At 51.7% G+C, this 22,536-nt stretch overlaps 8 protein-coding genes across 8 annotated transcripts; 4 read left to right on the top strand and 4 right to left on the bottom strand.

Annotated features, from left to right (window-relative positions):
- Window positions 1-956: 956 nt before the first annotated feature.
- UMAG_05600 (putative succinate semialdehyde dehydrogenase) lies at window positions 957-2,542 on the bottom strand (the record flags this gene model as incomplete). Its single annotated transcript, XM_011393597.1, has 2 exons — window positions 957-2,332; window positions 2,437-2,542. 2 exons carry the CDS (start codon window positions 2,540-2,542, stop codon window positions 957-959), a joined length of 1,482 nt encoding a protein of 493 aa, XP_011391899.1.
- A 1,082-nt stretch (window positions 2,543-3,624) lies between these two features.
- Window positions 3,625-5,016, top strand: UMAG_11181 (putative beta-isopropyl-malate dehydrogenase; the record flags this gene model as incomplete). Its single annotated transcript, XM_011393646.1, has 3 exons — window positions 3,625-4,120; window positions 4,278-4,552; window positions 4,645-5,016. 3 exons carry the CDS (start codon window positions 3,625-3,627, stop codon window positions 5,014-5,016), a joined length of 1,143 nt encoding a protein of 380 aa, XP_011391948.1.
- Window positions 5,017-5,320: 304 nt separating this feature from the next.
- Window positions 5,321-6,087, bottom strand: UMAG_05598 (putative NADH dehydrogenase (ubiquinone) 22K chain precursor; the record flags this gene model as incomplete). The annotated part of the gene is made up of 3 exons (XM_011393596.1): window positions 5,321-5,398; window positions 5,491-5,623; window positions 5,843-6,087. The coding sequence occupies 3 exons, from the start codon at window positions 6,085-6,087 to the stop codon at window positions 5,321-5,323; spliced, it is 456 nt and encodes a 151-aa protein (XP_011391898.1).
- Window positions 6,088-6,718: 631 nt separating this feature from the next.
- On the top strand, window positions 6,719-9,715 carry UMAG_05597 (uncharacterized protein; the record flags this gene model as incomplete). Its single annotated transcript, XM_011393595.1, has 1 exon — window positions 6,719-9,715. One exon carries the CDS (start codon window positions 6,719-6,721, stop codon window positions 9,713-9,715), a length of 2,997 nt encoding a protein of 998 aa, XP_011391897.1.
- Window positions 9,716-10,215: 500 nt separating this feature from the next.
- On the bottom strand, window positions 10,216-10,729 carry UMAG_11180 (uncharacterized protein; the record flags this gene model as incomplete). The annotated part of the gene is made up of 3 exons (XM_011393645.1): window positions 10,216-10,344; window positions 10,453-10,509; window positions 10,658-10,729. The coding sequence occupies 3 exons, from the start codon at window positions 10,727-10,729 to the stop codon at window positions 10,216-10,218; spliced, it is 258 nt and encodes an 85-aa protein (XP_011391947.1).
- Window positions 10,730-11,732: 1,003 nt separating this feature from the next.
- Window positions 11,733-12,968, top strand: UMAG_05596 (uncharacterized protein; the record flags this gene model as incomplete). Its single annotated transcript, XM_011393594.1, has 1 exon — window positions 11,733-12,968. The coding sequence occupies one exon, from the start codon at window positions 11,733-11,735 to the stop codon at window positions 12,966-12,968; it is 1,236 nt and encodes a 411-aa protein (XP_011391896.1).
- A 1,198-nt stretch (window positions 12,969-14,166) lies between these two features.
- Window positions 14,167-14,796, top strand: UMAG_05595 (putative VTC complex, subunit protein; the record flags this gene model as incomplete). Its single annotated transcript, XM_011393593.1, has 3 exons — window positions 14,167-14,263; window positions 14,421-14,528; window positions 14,633-14,796. 3 exons carry the CDS (start codon window positions 14,167-14,169, stop codon window positions 14,794-14,796), a joined length of 369 nt encoding a protein of 122 aa, XP_011391895.1.
- Window positions 14,797-15,510: 714 nt separating this feature from the next.
- Window positions 15,511-16,122, bottom strand: UMAG_11179 (uncharacterized protein; the record flags this gene model as incomplete). Its single annotated transcript, XM_011393644.1, has 1 exon — window positions 15,511-16,122. The coding sequence occupies one exon, from the start codon at window positions 16,120-16,122 to the stop codon at window positions 15,511-15,513; it is 612 nt and encodes a 203-aa protein (XP_011391946.1).
- Window positions 16,123-22,536: the final 6,414 nt, after the last annotated feature.

The raw sequence follows: 22,536 nt of genomic DNA, 5'->3' as shown, positions 1-22,536 counted from the left end.
CACACTTCATGGATCGCCAGCTGGCTAGCTCGTCACCAACATATGACATTCGCTCTGCACAATGCAAGCTCCATCGCGAGCATCGATGCTCCGAGAAATAGTATGTGGTATCAAACGATGAAGCTGGATACTCGATCACCTTCTTTTTGTCTATAACACGCATATCAGTCGGTGGGGACGTGCTCGTGGCTAGATACGCTAGCAAGCCTGATGCAGGGCGAGCAGACCCCAGATGAATTGTTTTTAAAGTGTCGGTTGACAGTCGATGTTGGAATTTGAAGTGAGTGTCGATGTTCGCATCGATGCGTGAGAAAGGACCAAGGTTTGAGCTTGGCGGTGGCTGGTGCGAAGCGTAGGCGAATGCAAGGGTGGCAACGGAGGCATTCAGAAACAACCTTCATCGAGGCCGCCTTCATCTCGCTATTCGAATAACAACATTGACCGTCTCGTTCTGTTGCTACGTCGCATACCGCCAAGATACAGGGCCGGCAGCCTGACAATCCGTGGCTGCACGTACGTCTGCCCTCATTCCGCCTAACAGTACGCAACTGCTATGCAACGGCTGGCAGGCTTCATAGATGAGACCGGGCACTGCAAATCGCAGCGGCGGCATCATCACTGCAACCCTCTAGCCTTGTCAGTATCTGCTACATCGACGTATCGTTGTGAGGGAATGAAATACCGATGTTCGTTACCTTGAACCAGTTGCATTTCCAGAGCTAAGTACATTTCCAAGCATAACTCTATGGGCCAATGTAGGTACGTAGACCGACGTTGCCTCAGAAAGCAATACAGTATGTTTTGAGCTAGGCACTAAATGTTACAACAACGCTCCAGTAATATGTGTCGAAAGGAAAGTAGTGGATTGATGGCTCTTTCGCTGGATTGGCGCGGTAAGTTTGTTCTTTTGAGGCTTTCGTGGCAGTCTGCCGGGGACAAAGTTGGCGGGGCTTGCCTTATGCTATCGACATGGTGGCCGACTTCTCGACCATATACTCCTTAAGGCCGGCGCCGATTCCGGCTTCCTTTCCGAACCCTGACTGGTCGACACCGCCAAATGGGATCTCGGCCGCCGTGGTACTGCCGCCGACATTCAGTCCGACATTACCGGCCTTGAGCTGCTCAAACATTCGCCAAAGCCGCGCCGAGTCCTTGGTAAATACGTAAGAAGTCAGGCCCATATCAGTCTTATTGGCCAGTGCTACAGCCTCCTGCTCTGTGGCGAAGCTCGTCAGGCTGATGAGTGGACCAAACGACTCCTCTTGGAAGACAAGCATTTCAGCGGTGCATCCTACGATCAGGGTCGGCGCAACAAAGTATCCAGAGCTCGGCACAGCAGCTTTTGACGTATAAACTGTGGCGCCTTTAGCTCTGGCGTCTTCGATATGCTCGCGAACCTTTTGCTGACTTCGTTCGGTCTGCAGTGGTCCGAGTGTCGTAGATGGTTGGGCACCGTGTCCGAGCGTTACACGATCCAGCAGTTCTATGATGCACTTGAGCACTCTATCGACGATGGACTCATGCACAAAAGTCCTCTGCGCCGAGATGCAGGTCTGGCCTGCGTGTCGCAATTTATTGGCGACAAGTGCTGTGGCAGCTGCCTCGATGTCAGCGTCGTCGAAGATGAGGTACGCACCAAGGCCACCTAGTTCAAGCGTTAGCTTCTTGAGGGTTGGTGCACACTGTTGCATCAGTAGTCGGCCTACACGGGTACTACCTGTGAAGCTGAGCTTCTTGATACGCAGATCAGTGCAAAGGGCCTGGCCGATGGCCGGGGTATTCCGATAGGATGCCAGGACAATGTTGACGGAGCCAGAGGGGAAACCAGCGCGATGGAGCAAGTTGGCAACCGCAAGTGTCGAGAGAGGCGTTTCAGGTGATGGTTTGGCGACAATTGTGCATCCGGCTGCGAGGGCACTGACTGCTTTGCGGACGAAGAGCGCCACAGGAAAGTTCCAGGGCGTCAGGATTGCCACAGGGCCGACGGGTTGCCACACCGTCAAGTAGCGTAGAGAAGGATTGGTGGCGCTCTTGACCACTTGACCTTGCACACGTTCGGTCTCTCCAACGTACCACCAGCTGAAAGTGAGCGCATACTGCACCTCTGCTCGTGCCTCTTCCAACGGTTTGCCCGTCTCGTAGACCAGAATCCAAGCAAGATCGTCGAGATTGTCACGGATGAGCTTATCGAAATTCAGCAGCAGCATCGCGCGTTCTCTGGCCGGGATTGCCGAATACGACGGGAAAGCTTGGCTTGCGGCCTGAATGGCATAGTCCACGTCTTTGAGGTTAGAGGCCGTCAAGCGGCATATCGGCCTTCCCGAGCCTGGGTCTGTAGGTTGAGTGGATCGCACGGGCTGATCTTGTTAGCTTCCAGCGATACAGCGCAGATCGAGAACCTTGAGAGTTGACCAATACGGTGGTTGCGTGACTCACCCATCACATCAAACGATTCGTTGTCAGATGTATCAAGACTGTCCGGAGCCTTGAGAAAGTCAGAGGCTTCCAGCAGCGAAAGATCTTTGAGCTTGGTATTCATCATCGTCGTCGTTGCTTGGGCAAAGAGGCCACCAAATAGAAAGCCTCAGGGATTGGACGTGAGCGGCTGCCGTGTTATAGTTGTGAGCAAGGATCCAAAACGCGACGCTGTGGTCGTTGTGCTATCGATACCAGGACAAAGCAACAACGTTCTGTGCTAGCGTTGTCTCTTCGTGGCCAATTTAAGTATAGAATCGGTTCGAAGAGAAGCAATGCTTGGGTGCAGCAAGATTCATCGGCCTAGACGGAACGAAGCTGCTCATAAAGATTGGATAAAGTGGACAAGAGGCACCCGACGATCAAACAGATTTCGAGAGAGGGCACGGCCTATCATGCATGCAGTCACGAGTCGTGAATGGAGCAGACGCAATCGCGAATTATCGGAAAGACCGGCGTCTTCAACGGCTCCTAAGTCCGTATCGAATTGTCTATCCCAACGTTCCACGTTAATTATCAATCATGAATCACGAATCTGTTTGTTCCGAAATGGCTGGATCACAAGCTTCCCGCTGCTCTGTCAACGGACGGCCTTATGTGGAAATATGCGAGCCAAAACGACAAGAAGTTTGACATGACTATTGTCAGATGACCAATTCGTGATTGTCTCTTGTGCAAAGCGGTGTATCGGCCATGTGATTGCGGTTGGACCATCATGCACGCATAGCTGCAGGACCTCAAGGGCCGCGTGGTTCGATGCAGGGTGTGTGGGGTGAGAGGCAAAAAAAAGACGCACTTTGGCTGTCGCGGTGAATTTTCGGAATTAGTCAGTACCGCAATCAGCCAGTGTGCATGGGCTTGTGTTGGGGAAAGAGAAAATCAGCACTGTGACTAAACTAAACCCGATCGATGATCGCTGCAAACGACCACAGTCCAAAAGCGAGAACTTTAAACCGCCTCCTTCTCAACAAACACTTAACGACCGGGCTTCTCGTCCTCACCCTTCGGCGTCGTCGTCATCGTAAAGTAATCAACGCCATATCCGCTCGAGGGCGCTCAGCTACGTCCCTCGCAAGCACAAGTTGGAATCACTCATCGCTCAACGACATAGTTCAAAAGCACAAAAGCGCATAAGCTGTGTGACCCGGGATGTCAAGAAGCAGCGGCAAAGATGCGCCTAAGGCGTTCAAGGTCATGGTGTTGCAAGGCGATCACATCGGACCAGAAGTCATGGCCGAGGTATTGCCGCTCTTTGATGTGATCCAGTCACATTTCGGTATCAAGGTCGAGACCTTCGAGCGTTTGATAGGAGGCAGTTGCCTTGACCAACATGATTGCCCGATCCAGGAGAGTACCCTACAAGAAGCATCCGAGTGCCATGCAGTCCTGTTGGGCAGCGTCGGAGGCCCGAAATGGGATGTTGGTGACTCAAGTAGGAGACCAGAAACGGGCATCTTGCGCATGCGTAAACATCTGAATCTATACGCCAACGTCAGGCCTGCCAAGATCATCTCGGAGCGCCAACTCGAACTGAGCTCGCTCAAAGAGCATGTCGTTCGTGGCGTCAACATCATCACGTTGCGAGAGAATGCAGGGGGTATCTATTTTGGCAGAAAGCAAGAGCCAGACCCCCTTGCCCACAAAGGTAAGCCAGCTGCGTGAACAATCTCATCTTATTCAATTTGAAATCGTAAGGAAGACTTGATTGTTGGACCGCACGTTCTTCACGGATATGGCGTGCTGACGAAAAGTCAGTTTCGATGCTCAACCCTTGATCTTGCCCTTCCGAGACACAGCTTCAGATCTTTGCGAATATACACGCGAAGAGGTTGTTCGTCTGACACGCGTGGCAGCGGCTCTATCGCTTGCCAGCAGTCATGGCCCACTACCTATCATCTCGGTCGACAAGGCCAACGTCATGGCAACATCGCGACTCTGGCGCCAAGTGGTCACCGAGACCATCCGCGACGAATTTCCTCAGCTAATGGATAAATTGAGCCACCAACTCGTCGACTCGGCTGCGATGTTGCTGGCGAAAGACCCGCGAAAGCTCAACGGCGTCGTCCTGACCGAAAATGTGAGTGCTACGCAATTTTGTCCAGAGTTCAACCAACAGCAACTGACGTGGAAACGGCACTTTGCGGGCGCCACTTAACGGCTCTCGCACAGCTCTTTGGCGACATTCTGAGCGATCTCACATCGGTCATCCCTGGATCTCTTGGTGTGCTCGGATCCGCTGAAATCGACGGTCCCCCCATTCCCTCACAAGACTTCCGAATGCCCATGGGCGTCTATCAACCAGTCTCCGGATCTGCACCGGACATTGCTGGCAAGGGTATCGCCAACCCGATCGGCATGTTCATGTCCTTTGGCCTTATGTGCCGATGGTCGCTCGGATTGCCAAAGGCGGCTGATGCCATCGACAGCGCCATCAAAGATTGCCTCGAGTCAGGTCAATGTACGCGAGACGTTGGCGGGACGCTGTCTACGCAGCAAGCGGGGAGCGCGTTGAGACAATCGATTCAAGAATTCTTGTCGTGAATTGTTTCTCGTGAGGGTAAACTGTGCTCCATCATCTCCATCAAATGCAAACCAAGACGCCTTCCGACGCGTACCGAAGGTGTCACGTTCCCGAATGAATGCATGAAGCTCCACAAGTCTGCGAATATGTTCGTTGGAGTCCGTTGGTGCAATGTGCGCTCCTCCGTTGCAGATCCAAAATGACAAACTCGCGCAGTCAGGCGGAATGTGACGCAGAAAAAGTATCGTACTGTATTTGTGATGCGACGACAAGTGCAAAGTCCAAGTCTAGTCTACAACTGACTCGGACGTCGTGGGAGGTCGATCAACCCAACACCGGGTTCTTCTTTTCGTGAATCTGCGGCTGGCCTTCTGGCGATCCGGGAATGTTCTTGGCCAATTTCTGTAATGAACCAAAATCCACAGGAAGGGAAGCGACGAGTGAGCCCATGATACGAGGTTTTGGACCGGTATGGGAGACGCGTCGATACCTACCAACTTCTCAAACACACATTGGTTGAGTGTCTTTTCTGGTTTCCTGCATCTGTAGAACTCCTGGTTGTGCTGCTCGAGACATTGGTAGTGAGCCTCCCACTCCTTACCACAGCTGTCACTCAGCTTCTTGATCCTGGTGGGTGGAAACAGATAGAGGAGCCGATAAACCAAGAGAACGATTGGAATCACCAATGAAATCGAAGGGAAACGACGTGCTGTTAGTCTTTGAAGGCTTGGGGATTGGTGGCCGAATGGCAGAAGAGCATTGGCTGCAAGCGGCTCATTCATAATGTTTGTGCCTGCCTTAGCCAATGCACCACCATGCTTTCGTTCAGGCTGCAACTATACGTACAAATCGCGCGCGCATCTCGTTACACGACGTCCCTCCTTAAGGCAGTGGGCAGGGTCACGACTCTCGTTCTTGCAAAGCATGAAGTCCTCGTTGACATCCTTGCAATGCTCGCCAATAAAGAAACTCGCAGACTTGAGCGGTGCAGAGGTCACACCGAGCTCGTCAATGTGTGGCTGGCTCGAAGGCATTGGAGCCGGGTCGATGTAGGGTTTCCCTGGAAACTTGGCATCTCGGTGAGTGGCCATTTCGGGCGAATGTGACTGCCACCTCTAGTGTCGCAGATTGGGTCCAAGTTGGAAGAGCAATTGTCGAGCCTGATCCTAACTGTCAAAGTCAGGTAGAGCGAGATGAGGGGAAAAATATGCGAATGGTTAAGAAGCATACCACCATCAAAATCGATGAGACACAGAGCGTGAAGCTTCTCACTTCCAGATTCCGATCACGGGCCAATCAGGGCCAGATGATTTCGGATCCGAATATTGGCTATTTGTGTCTTACAGAGGCCTAACATCACTTCAATTTGTGCGGGTACAGCTGCTTTTTGCCTAACTCACGACTTAGTTCATGGTTCGTGGTTTGCTTGATGAAATTACGAATCGTGAATCGTGAATTGACCTTGCAGGACCCTTTCGTGTTTGTTCCTCCACGAAATCACGAATCTCTCACAGACTCGTGACTCGTGACTGTTGCAGACGAGGAAGAAAAATAAGGGTACTCTAGACCCTTTACAAGAACACGATGCAAAAATTGACCCGTCCCTCTCATCCACGTCACCTCTTTTTGCCTTCCATCACATCGGTCGCAGTGCTGGGCACTTAGGTTTTGCTCTAACCAGCTGCTTGCTTTTCCCAGCCGGAACGGGACCGAGGATCCGCGATGGTAATCTGCAACAGCGCAGCGGTAAGGCTGCCTTCACCATTCCGTCGATTCCCACGATCCTCGTCGGCAAGCGCAAAGCCAAGGCTGAGCGCACTCGCGCTTCCGCCCACATTCTTGGCACCTTCGATCTATGCGCAATCTTTTTCGCTGCAATCATCACATCTAGCCGCAGTAACTTCGTCCAGAAAGCCCTCCTCGATTTCTGCGCGGGACCCCAAAGGAGAACTCAAAAGACTCGGCCAAAAATCAAAATGGACTCCCAAACCACCTCCAGCCGGCAAGAAAGCTGGCCAAAAACCTTTGAAGGCCGCCTTGCCAAAGCGAGATCAAGACCAAGATCGCGGCTTTCGCCTACGAGCAAAAGCGTTGCTCGACTCATTGAAGAAGACCATTCGCGACCTTGGTCATCAATCACCTCCATCCCGTGCAAAATCAGCTCAAATCGAAACAGAAATCGCCAAGGCTCTCACTCACTTCGAAGCTGAAATGAAGGCGCTTCGTGTCATGATCAAGTCAAAAGATGTACTCATCGATCCCGAAAATGCCTGGAGGTCGGCGTCGCGCATCAAGGGCCCCTATAACGCCGCCATTCGCCTATGCATGCAGAACGGAAAGAGTGAGCGTGCTTTCAAGCTCTTCAATCAGATGAAGAAAGACGGCATCTTTCCGAGCGCGCCCACTTATACTGTCCTCATCAACGGCCTGACACGAACAATCGTCGCCCCAACAAGTGCAACTTCGTCCGATAGCGAGATACAAGAATCGCCTCAACACAAAACGTCGCAGCGGGTTCACGAAGTGTACCAAGATGTCGAAAAGCTGTGGAAACAAGCTTTCCCTCGTTACTTTCAGCATGCCGGATTAGCACGTTGCAAAGACACCATGACACTTAACAAGGATGACTTCCACACCATGACTGAGCAGTCTCGCCGCAATCTCGTCTCGCAGCAGGCCAGCATTCACGAGGCTCGAGAGTTCCCCAAAGTCCTCACCAATGCAATTGGTGCCTATGCCAACTTCTTACGCCGCATCGACTCCAGCGATGAGCTTGCCAAGCTCTTTGACCGGCTCTTCCCATCAACACTGATCGACGGTATGGCTGATGGCCTAATGCCGAACGCCTCCCCACAGGCCAAGCTGGAGCTAGCTAATCGTAAGCTGTCCGACTGGTTGCCCCTCGGCGACAAGACGACTATCTCCTCCTTTCTTCCTATTCTAGATGCACACAATCCAGATCGTCTTGTCGCTATGGAACGTGTTTGGACCCGATTGTACAAATTGACGCATCTGGAGCAACACGAGAAACACTCTTCGTCTTCACAGGCCAACAAGAAGCACCAGACGTCGAACTCTGCGCGCACAGCCGCTGCAACGGATGGTGGCAATGACTCGCAGACTGAATGCAACTCCTTGAGATTCGTTCCCGACGACCAGCTCATGGTGGAGACGCTTAGTCGCTTAAAGCCGGCCCAGGACGCCGATTCGCCCCAGGCGATTCAGCTCGGTCTTTCTATTCTACAAAAGGTTTACGGTCTCGACCTAGTATCAGCGGCTGATGGAATCGTCAGAGATCCGGAACTTCCAGGAAACTTGGACGCCTTCGGACCGGAACAGTATCTCGACAAAGAGAAGAACGACTTTGGCGTATTCGGCCAATCGGTAACTGAACTGCGTTCTCCGGCTGTTGCATCCTTGATCTTTCATCTTCTCGCTCCTTCCCGCGTATGGAAAGAGAACGTTGCTTTCTTCAACTATCTCTGGGCACAACATCACGCTCGGAAGTACGACAACAGCTTAACTAGCAACGTCACGGACATGCTTGGGGAAACAAGCGTGTTCGGCAACATGCTGCAACCGAGCAATGCCATGAGAATTCTCTGGAATTATGCACAGCATGGAGATCCTATCGGCGCTCGCGTCCTTCTTGAGGCAATGAAACGAGCCGCACAGAGTGCATCCAATCAGCGTTTCGAGACGCATCGTGCCACTACCATCCAAGCTCCTCACCTGAAGCTTGCTATCCAGAGGTCGAGTCATCGCTTGCAAGCGTCCGAGTGGAAGCCGGCTGATCTTTGCTATATCCGAGCGATGCGCGCCAATTTGCAAGCGTTGCTGAAGAAACCGCACGGTCTAACAGCATCATCCTTGGAAGAGGGCGGCAGATACGATGCCTGGGCCGAGGCCAAAGCACTATTTGGCGAATGGAGAGATCTTAAAGCCGCAGACTGCGACAACACGACGCAGCAAACTTCAAATCGACGAGATGCAGACAAATACGACGCATTAAGTCATGCCATACCTGCACGGGGATCTGGCCGTTTCCTCAAAGACGTCAAGCAGAACAGGCTTGCAGATATGCACGCCGCCACAATGCGATCCTTGTTGCTCTCAATTGCACGAGCATGCGCTGCCAAGCAGGGGCCGGAAGGAGTAGGGATCGCTAGAGATGCGCTTAGAATTCTCAATCAGGGAGAAGGGCTGGAGCAGCTCGTTAGCCAGACAAATCAGCAACTGCTACAACACGAACTTCCCACGAGCAATCTGACGCCCAGCACAGAGACCTCAGCAGAGGCCATCAAAGTCAACCCCTACACATTGCTCTCGTTGGGCAGGATCATCGCCCTGGCTTTGGATACCTCTAGCCAATCATTTGCCGCCAAAGCGGACGTTGAGCTGTGGAAGCGGATCAGAAAGATGCTTCCTGCACCGAGTGCTTTACATGACGCGCACCCAAGGCTGTCTTCTAAACAAGGGCCCCGTTTGGCTCACTCTACTGGCCTTAGCAGGGAGATGCTCAGCCGACCTGTCGGTGGAAACCGACTTCTACTTTCGAAGGATGATTACTCAGAGCTGGAAGCCGCAGCAGAAGAGGAGGAGCTGCACCATCTGGGAGCGGAATCCGAACATTCTCACGGCAGTTCGTACCGGATGCAGCGTCGATCGCGCCACGTGGAACAAGAGCTTCAAAGATGGGTGCGAGGTGCTTCTCTGTGAACTTGTAGTTGTAGTGAAAGCATTCACACCGGGATGTGATCGCAATCGAAGGGAGCCAGTCGCGAGTGTGAGCTTGTTTACTGTGTCGTAGCGCAAGTGCAGGGTGCTAAGTCGACACTCGGGACTGCATATTCTGCAACTAACTGTGATGTGTTTTTTCAGCTCCATTTTGGCTGCCATTTTTACAATCTTTTTTGTTTTGCGACAGCATCACATTTGCTTACTCTCCGGGCAGCCTAAGAGACTTTTTGGTACGGTTTGGTGGCCGTATGCGGACTATGGCGCCGACAAGTCAAGCGTTCCTACTTTTTTTTTTCACGGCCATCTCCAGTGAAAACCACACGCCATGTGTCGAGTGTTCCAAGCCGTAAGCTGAGGCGGCGTGAGGGTAGGCGAAGGTATACTACAATACTGGTCAAAATGCTGGATAAGAGTTGAGAGTTTATCGTGGAGGCTCTGGCAGCGCTTGTTGGCAGCGTGAAAAACGGATGGCTGACCTATCATACGCGACGACCAGGCTCATGTCTAGGATCATTCGTGATAGGGAAGGGATCCTCTCCGTTCTTTTGCTGGGAGAGTGCAAGTGCTTGTTGCGAGATGGGCACTTGTCCGCCATTGGCAGCGATGATCTGACGACATTAATCCGCAAAAAGGATGGTCACGAAAATGAAGTGGTTAGCCCTAAGTTCGACGGCTCAAGGAACATCCGACTTGAGCATAGGGTGACGGAGACTTACTTGGCGTTCATCGCGACGTGATTTCCATACCGCTGCAGTGAGCCATAGACCCCAGATCTATTAGTAGCACGAGGCAAGACAATAGGAGGAACAACAGAGAGAAGTATCACTCGTCAGCAAACTTCTTCTTTTGCACTAAGAAGAAAGAGGAAAGAGAGTCTGGGGCGCAAGAGAGAGAGAGACAGAGACAGAGAACAAAACTTACACCAAGACCAACGAGACCTGTGACAGCAGTTCGATGCGCCAAATCGACCAGACTTGGCAATCGCCTTGACATGTTGCTGGAGGTTTCTGCTTCTAAAATGAGCCGAGCTGGATGAGAAAGCCGTTCAACACCCTACACAAAACTTGCGTTGATGATGCGTGTAGCTGGATGGACGAAGCGAAGGTTGAAAGCAAGTCACCGGCCAAAGCGTTTGAAGCTGCCTGGCTCAAAATCATGTGGAGAAGTCTTGACAGATCAGTCTCTATCGGGTCATCGTTTCGACTCCTGTGACTCAACCGATCAACCGATCAAGGCAGTGGCATCACGCAATTGTGTGAGAAGTGTTAGACCCTGTTTGGGTTTCTGTGATTTAAAAAAAGTATGATGCCCCGTGCATGTGTCAAAGTCAATCACGTGAATCAGAAGGTGACAGGCGAATCAAGCTGCCGAGTGACGTAGCGCCTGTCATTTGTGTCGCTCCTCGAGTTGATGCAGAACGATTACTTGTTGGTGACGGCAAGGCGCAGCTACCAGCCGTTGCTTAATCTATCTGCAGTAATGACGAGACGAACTTGCAACGGTGCGGAACTAACTTATGTCTATGATGATTCTTCGTCGGACGAGTCACGAGTGACCCGGATGATTCTTTCTCTGCGTTATTTGGTCACCTTTTGTGGCTTACGATCTGGCTCAAAGATCGTTCGTTGTCTGCAATTCCTCACGAAGCGACCCTTCACCGTAGACTGCTTGTAAACACTGAGAATCAGATACGTGTGCTCGCTCCGATCTTGGCCTTGGTCTGCCTCCATGATTCCCGGTTACGCCTCTTCGGGTCAACATTGCTGTTCGCCTTTCTCTTTCGAGCAAAGGGAAGAATTGTTAGGCACGAGTCTACTTCAGTGAGACTGCCGTTTACTATCAACCACGACATCTGTCGATCCATAGACCAGCTAAGAGGCCAACTCAAAGTGTTTTCACGAGCACCACGGACGATACTTGATCCTTTCGTTCACTTCCACGCTCGTCGACAGCGCATCAACAAGTCCTTCTCTGTTAGCAGAAATATAACCACAAGATGATCGGTTCCAGTGCTTCTCGCTTTATCCTGTCTTCTGGTCTTCGGAGTCAGCGTGCGGCCAAAGCTACTCCCGTCTCGATGCTGGCCACTCACAGAGTTTTGCTGGCACCTGGCCAGCTTCGAGTCCTGCACACATCGCTGCAGCGAAGTGCAGCCAATCCACAATCGGGCAAGCCGGCTTCGGACTCTTGGTCGCACACCAAGCAAAACATCAAGGAGGAGGCAAAGTCGCTCCGTTCAAGTGTTGAGTCGGCCATCGCTGGTGGCAACAAGGGGGAAGCAGCCGAAGTTGCTGGCTCGGGCGCCAACACTAACGGCGGAGGTGGTGGCGCTTCAGGTGCTGCAGAAATTCTCAAGGATGCCAAGAGCATCACTGGTGAGATGGCCCAGGCTGTACCTCAGCCCGCGCTGCTGTGGGGTTCCGCCGGAGTGATCCCTTATGTCAGCACCGCTGCCGCCTCCATTTGGCTTGCAAGAAAGCAGCATCTGGTTGACATGGGACTTGATAAGTCGATGGACAGCGAGACAGCTAGTGCTTTGCTCCTGCATGCTCAAAACATCCAAGCGGGCTTTGGCGCTGTCCTCCTCTCGTTTCTGGGTGCCATCCACTGGGGGTTCGAGTTCAGCAAGTACGGTGGTCTCATTGGCAATCGACGTTATGCCATCGGTGTTCTGCCGCTTGTTCTCGGCTGGCCAACACTTCTGCTCGCTCCACACCTAGCACTCATTGGGCAGTGGGCCGCGTTCGTAACTGTTTGGTTCGTCGACCTTCGTGCCACTTCGGCCGGCTGGGTGCCCAAGTGGTACTCGACCTATCGATTTTGGCTCACTTTTGCCGTGGGCACCAGCATCATTGCCACGCTTGCTGGTACCAATTATTACACTCCCGGCAACCACAGCACGCTTGGTGGTACGGCTTCTAAGCTCGAAGAGGAAGTCAAGGCAGACGGTCCCACCAAGATGAAGCTGCTCAAGCAGAGCTCGCACGGCATTAAGGGCGGCGTCATCAAGCACGGTGAAGTAGGTGGGGAAGTTCAAGCTACCAGCTCTGGTGCTGTAGGCGACAGCTACGTGACTATCGGCAACCCTAAGCGCAAAGAAGAGGAGAGAAAGGAGAAGGAGGAAGAGGAGAGAAAGAAGAAGGAGGAGGTAGAAAGGAAGAAGAAGGAAGAATCCACGAAGGGGGACGGCGATGGCGAGAAGAATGAGGCCAAGGACGACGACGAAGCATAGATGGATGTCTCGAAGCTTACCTCGAAGCCTACGAACTACCACTGGTAGCTCGCATGCTGCCGTCTGTTCACTCCGATCTGTCCATGATAAGGCCAATTCATGTGTTGCCATGTGCGTTTTATTGCAATACCAACCAACTTTGGATGCTCTATGCTGAATGTACGAGAGGTGGTCAACATGTTTGCGATCTGGTCGTTGACCTAGTCCATCGTCAGGCAGTGCACTCGGGACTCGCTGCTCAAGTTCAGGTTGTGAGTGCGACATGTTAAAGCTTGCAAAAGCCTTTCGGCCGGTAGAGTTGATTTGGGAGAATATGCACGCGGCTGCACAACGAAGCGCACGTGCGCATCCGAATTTAGACCCAGCATTTGTTTTCAGGAGCAGGTTTTTGCGGCAGCTTTGTGGGAAGGTTGCAATCTAGAGGGTAGTCGATTGAGCTCTAATAGACGAGTGCTTGGGTCAAAAGGCATGGTACAGCTTTATGAGAATCAGGGAGGACGACAAGGGGCAAAGGCTGGCACCTTCGATAGCTTTGTACGAGGGGAGAAGCGGGAACGGCTGTAGGTTTTTAGGCTCGAGGAGCGCTGGTTTCAAATTCGTGATTTGCGAATCCGTAGGCAGGCAGGCAGGCAGGCAGCCAGCAAGGTTCTGATGGGGCGCGATGGTCCATGTTGCACGGGAGAAGGGCTTCTCTCATCCATGCGAGTCGAGGATCGAGCGCTCCTCAGAGACCATTCTTGATTAATCTGTGTTGGTCGTTGTTATGCTCAGAGCCAGAGAGGTAAAGGTTGATACAGAGCATTCGTGATTGTTTTTTTGGGCTTAGATACTACTGCACGGAAATGTAGTAATTTGCTGCCCGAATCACAGAGGCGAGTTTGAGACGGTCGACAGATCCTGTACGCATCGGCTATCTGCTCAAACCGTCGCTGCCTGCGCTTCGTCTTTGATTCCGCTTTGCCGGTCTTGACCGTGGTTCAGAATCCTTTCTTCTCATCCACCTTCTGCCTCTTCGAACAACCTCATCCATTCTCGATCAAGCATCGGTCATCCCCCGCCAATCTCTGGCTTGTATCCTGCCTCTAGCACCATATCTCACTTCGTACATTGACCCTGCTTACCACCGAGGATCTTTCGACACCCGTAGGACCACTTGTTTCATTTTGACCAGTCGCAGACTAGTACATCCACACACGTGATGTCGACCCAGCCTCTCCTTCAGCGAACCGCTGGCAAGCGTATTGCGCTGCCGGTGCGTGTCGAACCCAAGGTGTTTTTTGCCAACGAGCGAACTTGTACGTTGCAATTCGATGCCCTCACCTTTTCTCCACCGCACAAGTTCCAGATTGCTATCGATTAGCCAAGCTCTTAGAAATATGGCAATGCGACATGATGCAAGGCATGTTATGCTGACCATGTCCCTTATTTTGCAATCCTCTGACAATCTTGCAGTCTTGTCATGGCTCAACTTCACCGTAACGCTCTCGGCGCTTGCCGCGGGTCTGCTCAACTTTGGTGACAAGATCGGTCGTATCTCTGCCGCCATGTTCTCGTTTGTCGGTGAGTACTTAGTCACATGACAAATGCTATTTGCATTATCATTCGCCAGGGTTTTGACACTTTGGCCTTGAACGTTCCTCTTTTTGCTGGTCGCGCCTCTGCAGCTATGGCGATTATGATTTACGCACTGCTAACGTATCACTGGCGTGCGAGCGCCATCCGCAACCGTGGCTCAGGGCCTTACGACGACAGGTTGGGCCCTACTGTGCTTTCGGTCATGCTTCTCATCGCTGTTCTCGTCAACTTCATCCTCCGCTTCAACGCCTAACCGTATCTCTGTTCTGCATTTCTACCTCAAGCCACCATCATGTTGCGTCTCCGTGACTAATACTGCACATCAACCTACTGTTCGCATGACCTCACTGTCTCCCAGAACGTCTTTCCAATATCACGCTTTCTTCTTCTCGCAATCACACGGTCGTCCCCATTGCGCGTCGCGCCCGGCTCGTTAGATTGAGCTCAAGCTGAAGGCCTGTGGGTGGTCAACTTTCAAGTAACTTTGGTTTGCGTAATCAGCATAGCGTATTTGTGGTGCAAGTGGAGGATTCTCTGCTCAAGCGGGCATGTCGATGCGCATGCGTTGGTGACCAAGTGTGGCTTACCTTGCGCCGTTTAACCATCCGCTTCCCGAAAAGCACAGTCAAATTCTGACCTACTCGGTCGCGATGCTGCACCGTCGGAGACAGGACTCTCGAAAGGGCTTTGGGAAGCACGTTCTTTTTTTTTCTCTACCGGAAACACTGCAACACTGCGCTTCTGTAACCTTGTCAAAAAGAGTTATCTGTGATAGAGAGAGAGAGAGAAACAACGTCCGATACAAGTACAAATGGAGGTATTGGGAGCAGACTAGCCGACTTCTTGAAATAGAGGCGACAAAAGGCAACAACGACCTGGTTGAGAAAGCAAGGGGAGGGTGAAATGCGAATGCGATGATATCGGCAGAGGGGAGGCGGGAACCAGCGGCTTGACAGCCAAGAAAAGACTATGCAGCGATGGTCGCAGCGGCCGTCGCGGTGGGAGTTGCGGCCTGTTCCATGACCGTCTCAACTGCGGTCTCGCCCGCCGCTACGCCAATCCCTGCGACGCCAAGAGCGCCCAAGGTGGCCATAAACTCTTGCAGATGGTTCCTTCTGTATTCGAGAATGTCTTGCACCAGCACGCTAGGTCGAATTGGTTTGAGTAGCCAATCGTCCATCCCCGCCTGTTTGCCCTCGTCAAAGTCTCGATCAGCCGAATGCGTTGTCGCTGCTACGATGCGCGCCCTCTGGTGTGTCAAGACCATGTTGATCATCTCGTCCAGCGCTCCTGCAGCGACAAAATCGGATGAGCTGGTCGACTGCGCCTGCTCGTGCATGCGGATTTGTCGTGTCGCTTCAAAGCCGTCCATGATGGGCATAGAAATATCCATAAGAACGAGCGCCGGTCGAATTTGCGCATATCGTTGTACCGCTTCAAGACCGTTTTCGGCCTCGACGACCTGGATGCCCTGCTTGCGAAGCGGAATGGTGAGCACCTTGCGATTGATCGGGTTGTCGTCCACCACGAGCACCACAAACGGCAAGGAATCCTCGAGGCACGTCGCGTTGCACATCATCGAAGCTGCTCCGAGAGCAAGTGCGGCCGCTACGGGAGGTGGAAGTGTGTTGTGCAAGGCGAAGACGATGAGGAAGCGTCGTAGCACAAAGATGCCGAGGACGCCGACGAAATAGGATATGCAAAGTATGGGTCGTGCGCCGAGCTTGGGCTAGATCCAAAGGGCTGTTGCGACAAAACAGCTGAAGCCATGAATCGCTGACACGATCTGTGAAGGTTGTTCAGATGGACTCCGAATGGCACCGCTGGCGATCGTGACCGGTTGGAGTGATAGCGAGCGGTGGCTGTTGATGAGCACGGTCTAGCCCGATATGATGCTGTCAAGATAAATGAGACTGGCGATGATGCTGATGGTGAGCGGAGAGGATGAAGCTGAACAGACAAGGTAGGATAGCAAACAGAAACAGGCGGCAGCGACAAAACTTTGTCAAGCATGACATTATACAGATATACATCTCGACCAGCAACGCACAGCAACAGACGATAGCAAGGCTTACAGAAGCGAAGAAGCCACGAGTGGCAGAGTCAGGCCACAGATTACGGTACAGTGTTTGCGAGCCACGCGCCCTTCGCGACGACTAACTCGCTTCTGCCCGTTCCTCTGACACTCACAAACTCTGCGGGTGCAGGGTTGTATGAGCGCACAGAGCTGCGTAGTGCGTCAGAGGAAGTTCAAATGCCGGCTCAGTATCATTCGGCCAAGAACAAGTAGGCGAGCGGAGTTCGGCTTGGTAACTGAAAAGGATAAAGCAACACTCACGACTTTGGTATGAGAGCATCCATACACAATAGACTCCTTGAGTCGGCTTCGATGCTGAAGGCTGGTACATGCCCATCAAGGCGCATCCAAATGCCGGGGAATAATGAATTTTGAGCAACTTTTTGAGATTCCGCGCAAACTTTTTTTAAGGCCCCTTTGTGATTCACGATTGGGACACATGATAGGCTGACTGGCGGTGGAACAGGTTGGATTCGTAGTCGTCAATCGTGAATTATTGCTTTCGTCACTCTGAAATAAAATAATTAAGAACGCTGACCTTGATTGAGGCGATCAAGGTCTCGCTAAGCTTTTTGTTGTCTCTTCGGTACAAGAACTCACAACTGCATTCAGCTTGATCAAGTTCAAGTTCAAGGTTGCCCTATCGTATCCAGCAACTACGGGCATGGCGCTCTGGCCCGTAATCTTGATTCACCATAGCAATTACGAATATCACTTTGGCAACGCATTTTGAAAGTCATCGGCTGCTTTCTTGTCCTTCGGCACGCTCTTCCGAATTGTGAGCCCAAAGATTGTCAGCCATGAGCAGGCGCAATTGCGAGCACCCGCCTCAGCCAAACCACAGCAGCTCTCCTTCCGCACCGGAAATGTACCAGACCCTATATCGCCCGCAGATGTTCGCAAGCGCGCTGTGAGCTCATTTCGGTGCCAGCTTGGCATGCATATACAGTATCGGCGCAGCCCAATCCAGCCCGGCCCGAAAGTTTACGAGCTTGGGCACCGATGCATGTGAGCAAATGCCGGGGTGGCCTGAAATCATCTTCTGCGCCCAGCATGGGAATGTTAACGACTCTCGCGCGGCTTTGGTTTGCAAACCATACCGTTGTGCGCGACAAGCAAGGCATGCTAGATCAAGACAAGGTACGTTAAACATGATTCGACATTTTTCAGAGCAAGCAAGTCGGACAGCTTACAACATCAACGGTAACTAGATCAAATCAAGCCGGAACGGGACTGCTTAACGAAAAGCCGTAACAAGAACGGCATCGTCAATCTGGTGCCCTCAGAGACTGGCAAGCTGCTTGTTCACCATCACCAATGCTGTTCATAACCCCTAGCTCGACCATAGTGCAGCTGAACACGTGAGCTTGTCGGTCCATGCCAACCACGAATCCAGAGGCTGACTGTCAGCCCACCTGTTGCTTGCACAGCCGGGCCTTGCTGCCTCTATCCATCGTGCTACTCTACAATATACTCAACGCGCATCTAGAAAAAAATGAATCCAAGGTTCTCGAAAGGCTTCAAAGGTGTTGGCAATACGCTAGGTTGACTGATAAATATCATCTTATTAAAAACAAGAACAAGAACAAGCCTAAGCCTAAGCCTTGCGTCTGCTTTAGGAACAATTTCACGGTGTTTCAAGCGACTGGCGTCCCGGTCGGAGTGTGGAATTGAGGATAAGGTGCGTCCTTTATCAAACAACTTACCTTAAATGTACTCTACGACTGCACTCTTGTATGTCAAGGCAAATGACTTGGGTGATGCTTGCCCTGTCCTCTGACGTCGTCGCACCTCGGGGTTGCCGTTCGAGCTTCACAGCTGGCTCACCATCAGCCACCGACACACCAATTCCGCAGCCTTTCAGCAAGGTCTGGGAGTCACAGCGTTTGCCGCTCAACCATTGTCGCTTATGATGAAGTGCCAACCTCGAGCTCTACACGTGGCATATCATGTCGCAGACCCTTATGATTCACGCTTATGAAGAGGAAAGTTGATGGCGGTATACACACTACTGCTCTATGTGCACTGGACATGTTAGGGTTACTCGCATATGACAATTCTCATGTGCTGTTGCTGATGCTCGACTGCGAATAGTTGTTGGCCCGAGAGCAGTGACTGCAAGATGATCATCCGTCACATTGAGAGAGACACAGATTGCTTGGAGACGATCTCGGCATCTACTTCCGCCACTCCAGAGAAATTCTCACAGCGCGGTTTCCGACACTGCTTCGCTGTCCTCCTCGCTTGATCCCGCGGAAATTTCACCTCAAAGCATCTCAATGTCAAGCACTCCTCTCACCTTGGCGCTTCACAATGTATCAGCAGTCTATCGTCCGTCTTGGTGCTGTACCCGTTCTTGAGGGTTCGGTAACGTCGACGTCTTGGCAGCCGCTTGGCCTCATTGCCACCCGGAACAGTCACCGCTCTGCAGCAAGATGAACGCTACATGTGTCTGCTGTCTACCTGTTCGGCTCTTGGGGCGAACCTTGTTCTTATCAGCGAGGGGCGCGTACATAAGCGAGAGACAGGCGTTCGGGAATCAAGAATTGTAGTCATGAGTGTGGACTTGTGCATTCACCTTCTAACTGGATACACGCTGCCATCCACAATACAAGCTATAAGTTAGCACTCGTGATTCAGTTTCACCATTTCATTCTCAGCAAAGCCCACTGCAATGCATAAAGAGAGTCGGGTTCGGAATGGTCTATGCAGCCAGCTTTGTGCTGAAATCTGCCCACCACGTTCAACTCAGCGAGACAAACAAAAGGCCAATCCCGTGTACCGCACGAAATGCACACACACACACTTGCCGATCTGGGATGACGATCGAAAGATCCCTCGCCTAACCCTTCCAAATTAGCGGACCTGGAATAAGTTACTGTATAACATGATAAATTTCGCCCAGATCAAGCCCAAGTCAAGCAGCAGTTTAAGGTTTTAGAGCTCACTGTCCTTTCAAGCAAGGTAACGTGCCGCGTTTGACTGGAACGTAAGGTCACATGAGAAGTGGAGTCGTGAGTCAGCAATGCTGAAATTCGTTGTGTTTGGCACATGATATTAAGCTTCAGGTAGACTATTGTTTATGTTGTTATTGTCTTTGGGTTGCCGTATCGCTCCGAAGACTGATCCCCGATCTTGGAGCTTGAAATTTAGATCAGAAATTCCGTAGAAACTAGTGTTATCGGCGATTTGTTCAAGCCTTCCACGCGATTTTCCTGGTTCGGGGACAATGGCTGCCTATTGACGATCTGACAAGTGAACACCTGCACACACGAAACGTGAAACGTGAAACGTGAAACACAGCTGTAATTGTGAATCACGAATCACGAATGGTACTGTTCACAGGAATGGCATCACCATTCCTTGCCTACAAGTATCAAACATTCAAGACCAAGTTGTGGAAGCTCTAACTGTCGTTTGCCATATTCAAGCGGAAACAAGACGCATGGCAGGCTGTGTATACGTCTAGCATGGCCCTTGATCCTATTCAACGTCTTCGGACCCAGAGTCAACAACCCGGGGGTCTTTTGAGCGATTCGGTCGCTTCAAATTCATCATCCAGCTCGTTAGAAGGATGTCTATTGCGAGCTTGCCCTCACCGGTATCCGACATTTCTATGTGGGTCGCAAAGACGTGCTAGTGAGGAGCTCGGATAGTTGGTTGAAGATAGCAAAGTGTGTCCGATCTCGTGTCTAGGCACCCGTTTGGTTCGGCGGCCAAGCTTCAAATGGTATTAATTGTCCAGATAATGCCTACGAGTGTTGTTGATACGACGCACAAGGCACTGTAGCGCAAGGTATCTCGAACTACGGCGGTTCGTACGCTGCTTTCAAGGAGCAATTTGGCCGGCGCCGGGACAGCCGGCATCACCGGCCTCCTCCTCTTTGAACCCCGGTCTATCCAGATGGTGAAACCTCGGCGGTGCCCTTCCATAGACTTGAAGCGTTTGACAGCGAAATAGATTCGAAAGATGCACAGGGATGGCGCCGAACGAAGTAACCAAGGAAGGGACGGTACAGTAAAACGTACGTAACAAACATTGCGACCTGAATTCTAGAACCTCAATCATCTAGATCGTTCTCACTCATGCACACTACTGGCGAGCAATTGCAGTAGCGAAGTGTGCTGGCCAGTTCATTCGTGATGTGTGAATTCGGCTAAGAATCTGTGAGAAATTCGGCGCTGTGATTTTGGCGGTACGACATGTTCCTGTACCAACGGAGTTCGCCGCGACTTGAAGCACCGAAAACACATTTAAGTGATAAATTTAAGGTGTGTGTGCATGCGTTGGCAAAACTCGACAGCGAAGCGAGCAACTTGACGCTTCTCTGCAAGTTTGGTTCGGCCGTCTGCCAAAGGCAACGCAGCTTCAGACGGTATCAGCTGGCGTGACGGATAGCCCTACCACATGCAAGGGACACAAAGGGTAATTTTGCTCTGGGAGAAAGCTGCAAGGTCGTTATTTCATTCGAGCCAACCGAAGGCGACTTGCATTGGTTCTATTGTTCGTCGAGGCGTTAATGAGCATAGACCCTCGGCATCGGAGCGATGGAAAGCAACACTTGCCTTCTGGTGCTGAGATATTCGCAGCCTCGACTTATGTCCGCTGAATCTCTTGCTGATTAGGTCAGAATGCGACTTTTTATCTCCGGTGAGATATCCTAGCTCACTGTCTGCGGATGACCCCGACGCCCTTATCCTGTGAAGCTAATCGGACTTCAAAGCATCATCCCCCGACTTTTATAGCTATTGTATATGACATGCGATGGCCCGTCGCTAAAGAAACGTGGGTCAAGGATCGCGCCTGCAAGCACGGCAAATGATTGGCAGCTCACGCTCACTCACACGCACACCCCAACGGCTTGATCGAGTTCGAACGACATCAACGTAAAGGCGATCGATACTCGCTGAGTGTGGCGTGCGAAGAGGCCAATCTTTCTGCTGGTGAGAGCAGAGCACTGCTCATGAGCATTAGCTGCGCCAGGGTGAGTTTATAGAACCTTTTCGACACTTTGCGGCTCAGCTATTCGAACGCAACAGCACAATATGATTTGAAAGTGGCGCAGGCTCCAGTGAAGACATCGCTTGGCTGGCTGGCTGCCGAGTCTGCGAGGTGCAGGAACTGTCGACCTCAAAAAATAAACAGCACCGTCGCACGAGACACGCCGCAGCATGCACAGCGGTTTCATACTCTGCCAACATGAGCCGCCCTAAGACAGCCAACCGATTGCTTGTTCGTTTAATGTTGCCAAGGTATTGGCCTAGACCGATGTTCCGGGATTGAGTATATCTACAAGTCAGGGCAATAACGCTCTCGTCCCCGTGAACAAAGTTGTCTCTCCGAACTCGAAATTCCTTCTGCAATACAAAGCTTCTCTTGTTGCTACAGATAGCTCAGTGATACCGCGCTAGATTTATAAGTTTACGGTTGCCGTGGGATGACTACTTTGTGCTGACGATTTGGTCAACCAACCTAATCGTAGGATACATGACATGAGCACGGCTGTCGCTCAATGGTTCCAGACAACCGTTCGCGATGCAGACGATACAACTTAGTGCTAAATAGGCATGCTGCAAGACATTCATGCACAAACATTCTCACGCTCTCACGTCTTTCTCTGCAAGTAAGGAGCTTCTCTGATGCTTCTGGTTGGCGTTTTCGAAACCAAACATCTTTCTGACGGATTGGGGCCCTTTTTGCACATTGTACGGAAATCTCAGCATCCCTGTGCATCCGCTGCACTCAAGAGACGGATCCAAAGCTCCTCATCTGCGCTGGCTCCGGATTCAAATTCTTGACCATCCTAGCGACCCCGTATCTGTACCTTGCCCTACATTCGTGAATGTGATGGTTTTCATGCGCCGCTCCCGAATGCCTGTCCGAATCTGATCTCAAGCTTAAGCTAGTCCACTGAA

Source organism: Mycosarcoma maydis, chromosome 18, assembly GCF_000328475.2.
Source record: "Mycosarcoma maydis chromosome 18, whole genome shotgun sequence".
Lineage (NCBI taxonomy): Eukaryota > Fungi > Basidiomycota > Ustilaginomycetes > Ustilaginales > Mycosarcoma > Mycosarcoma maydis.
The sequence above is the reverse complement of the archived record's forward strand: the minus strand, read 5'-3'. Positions and strand labels throughout refer to the sequence as shown.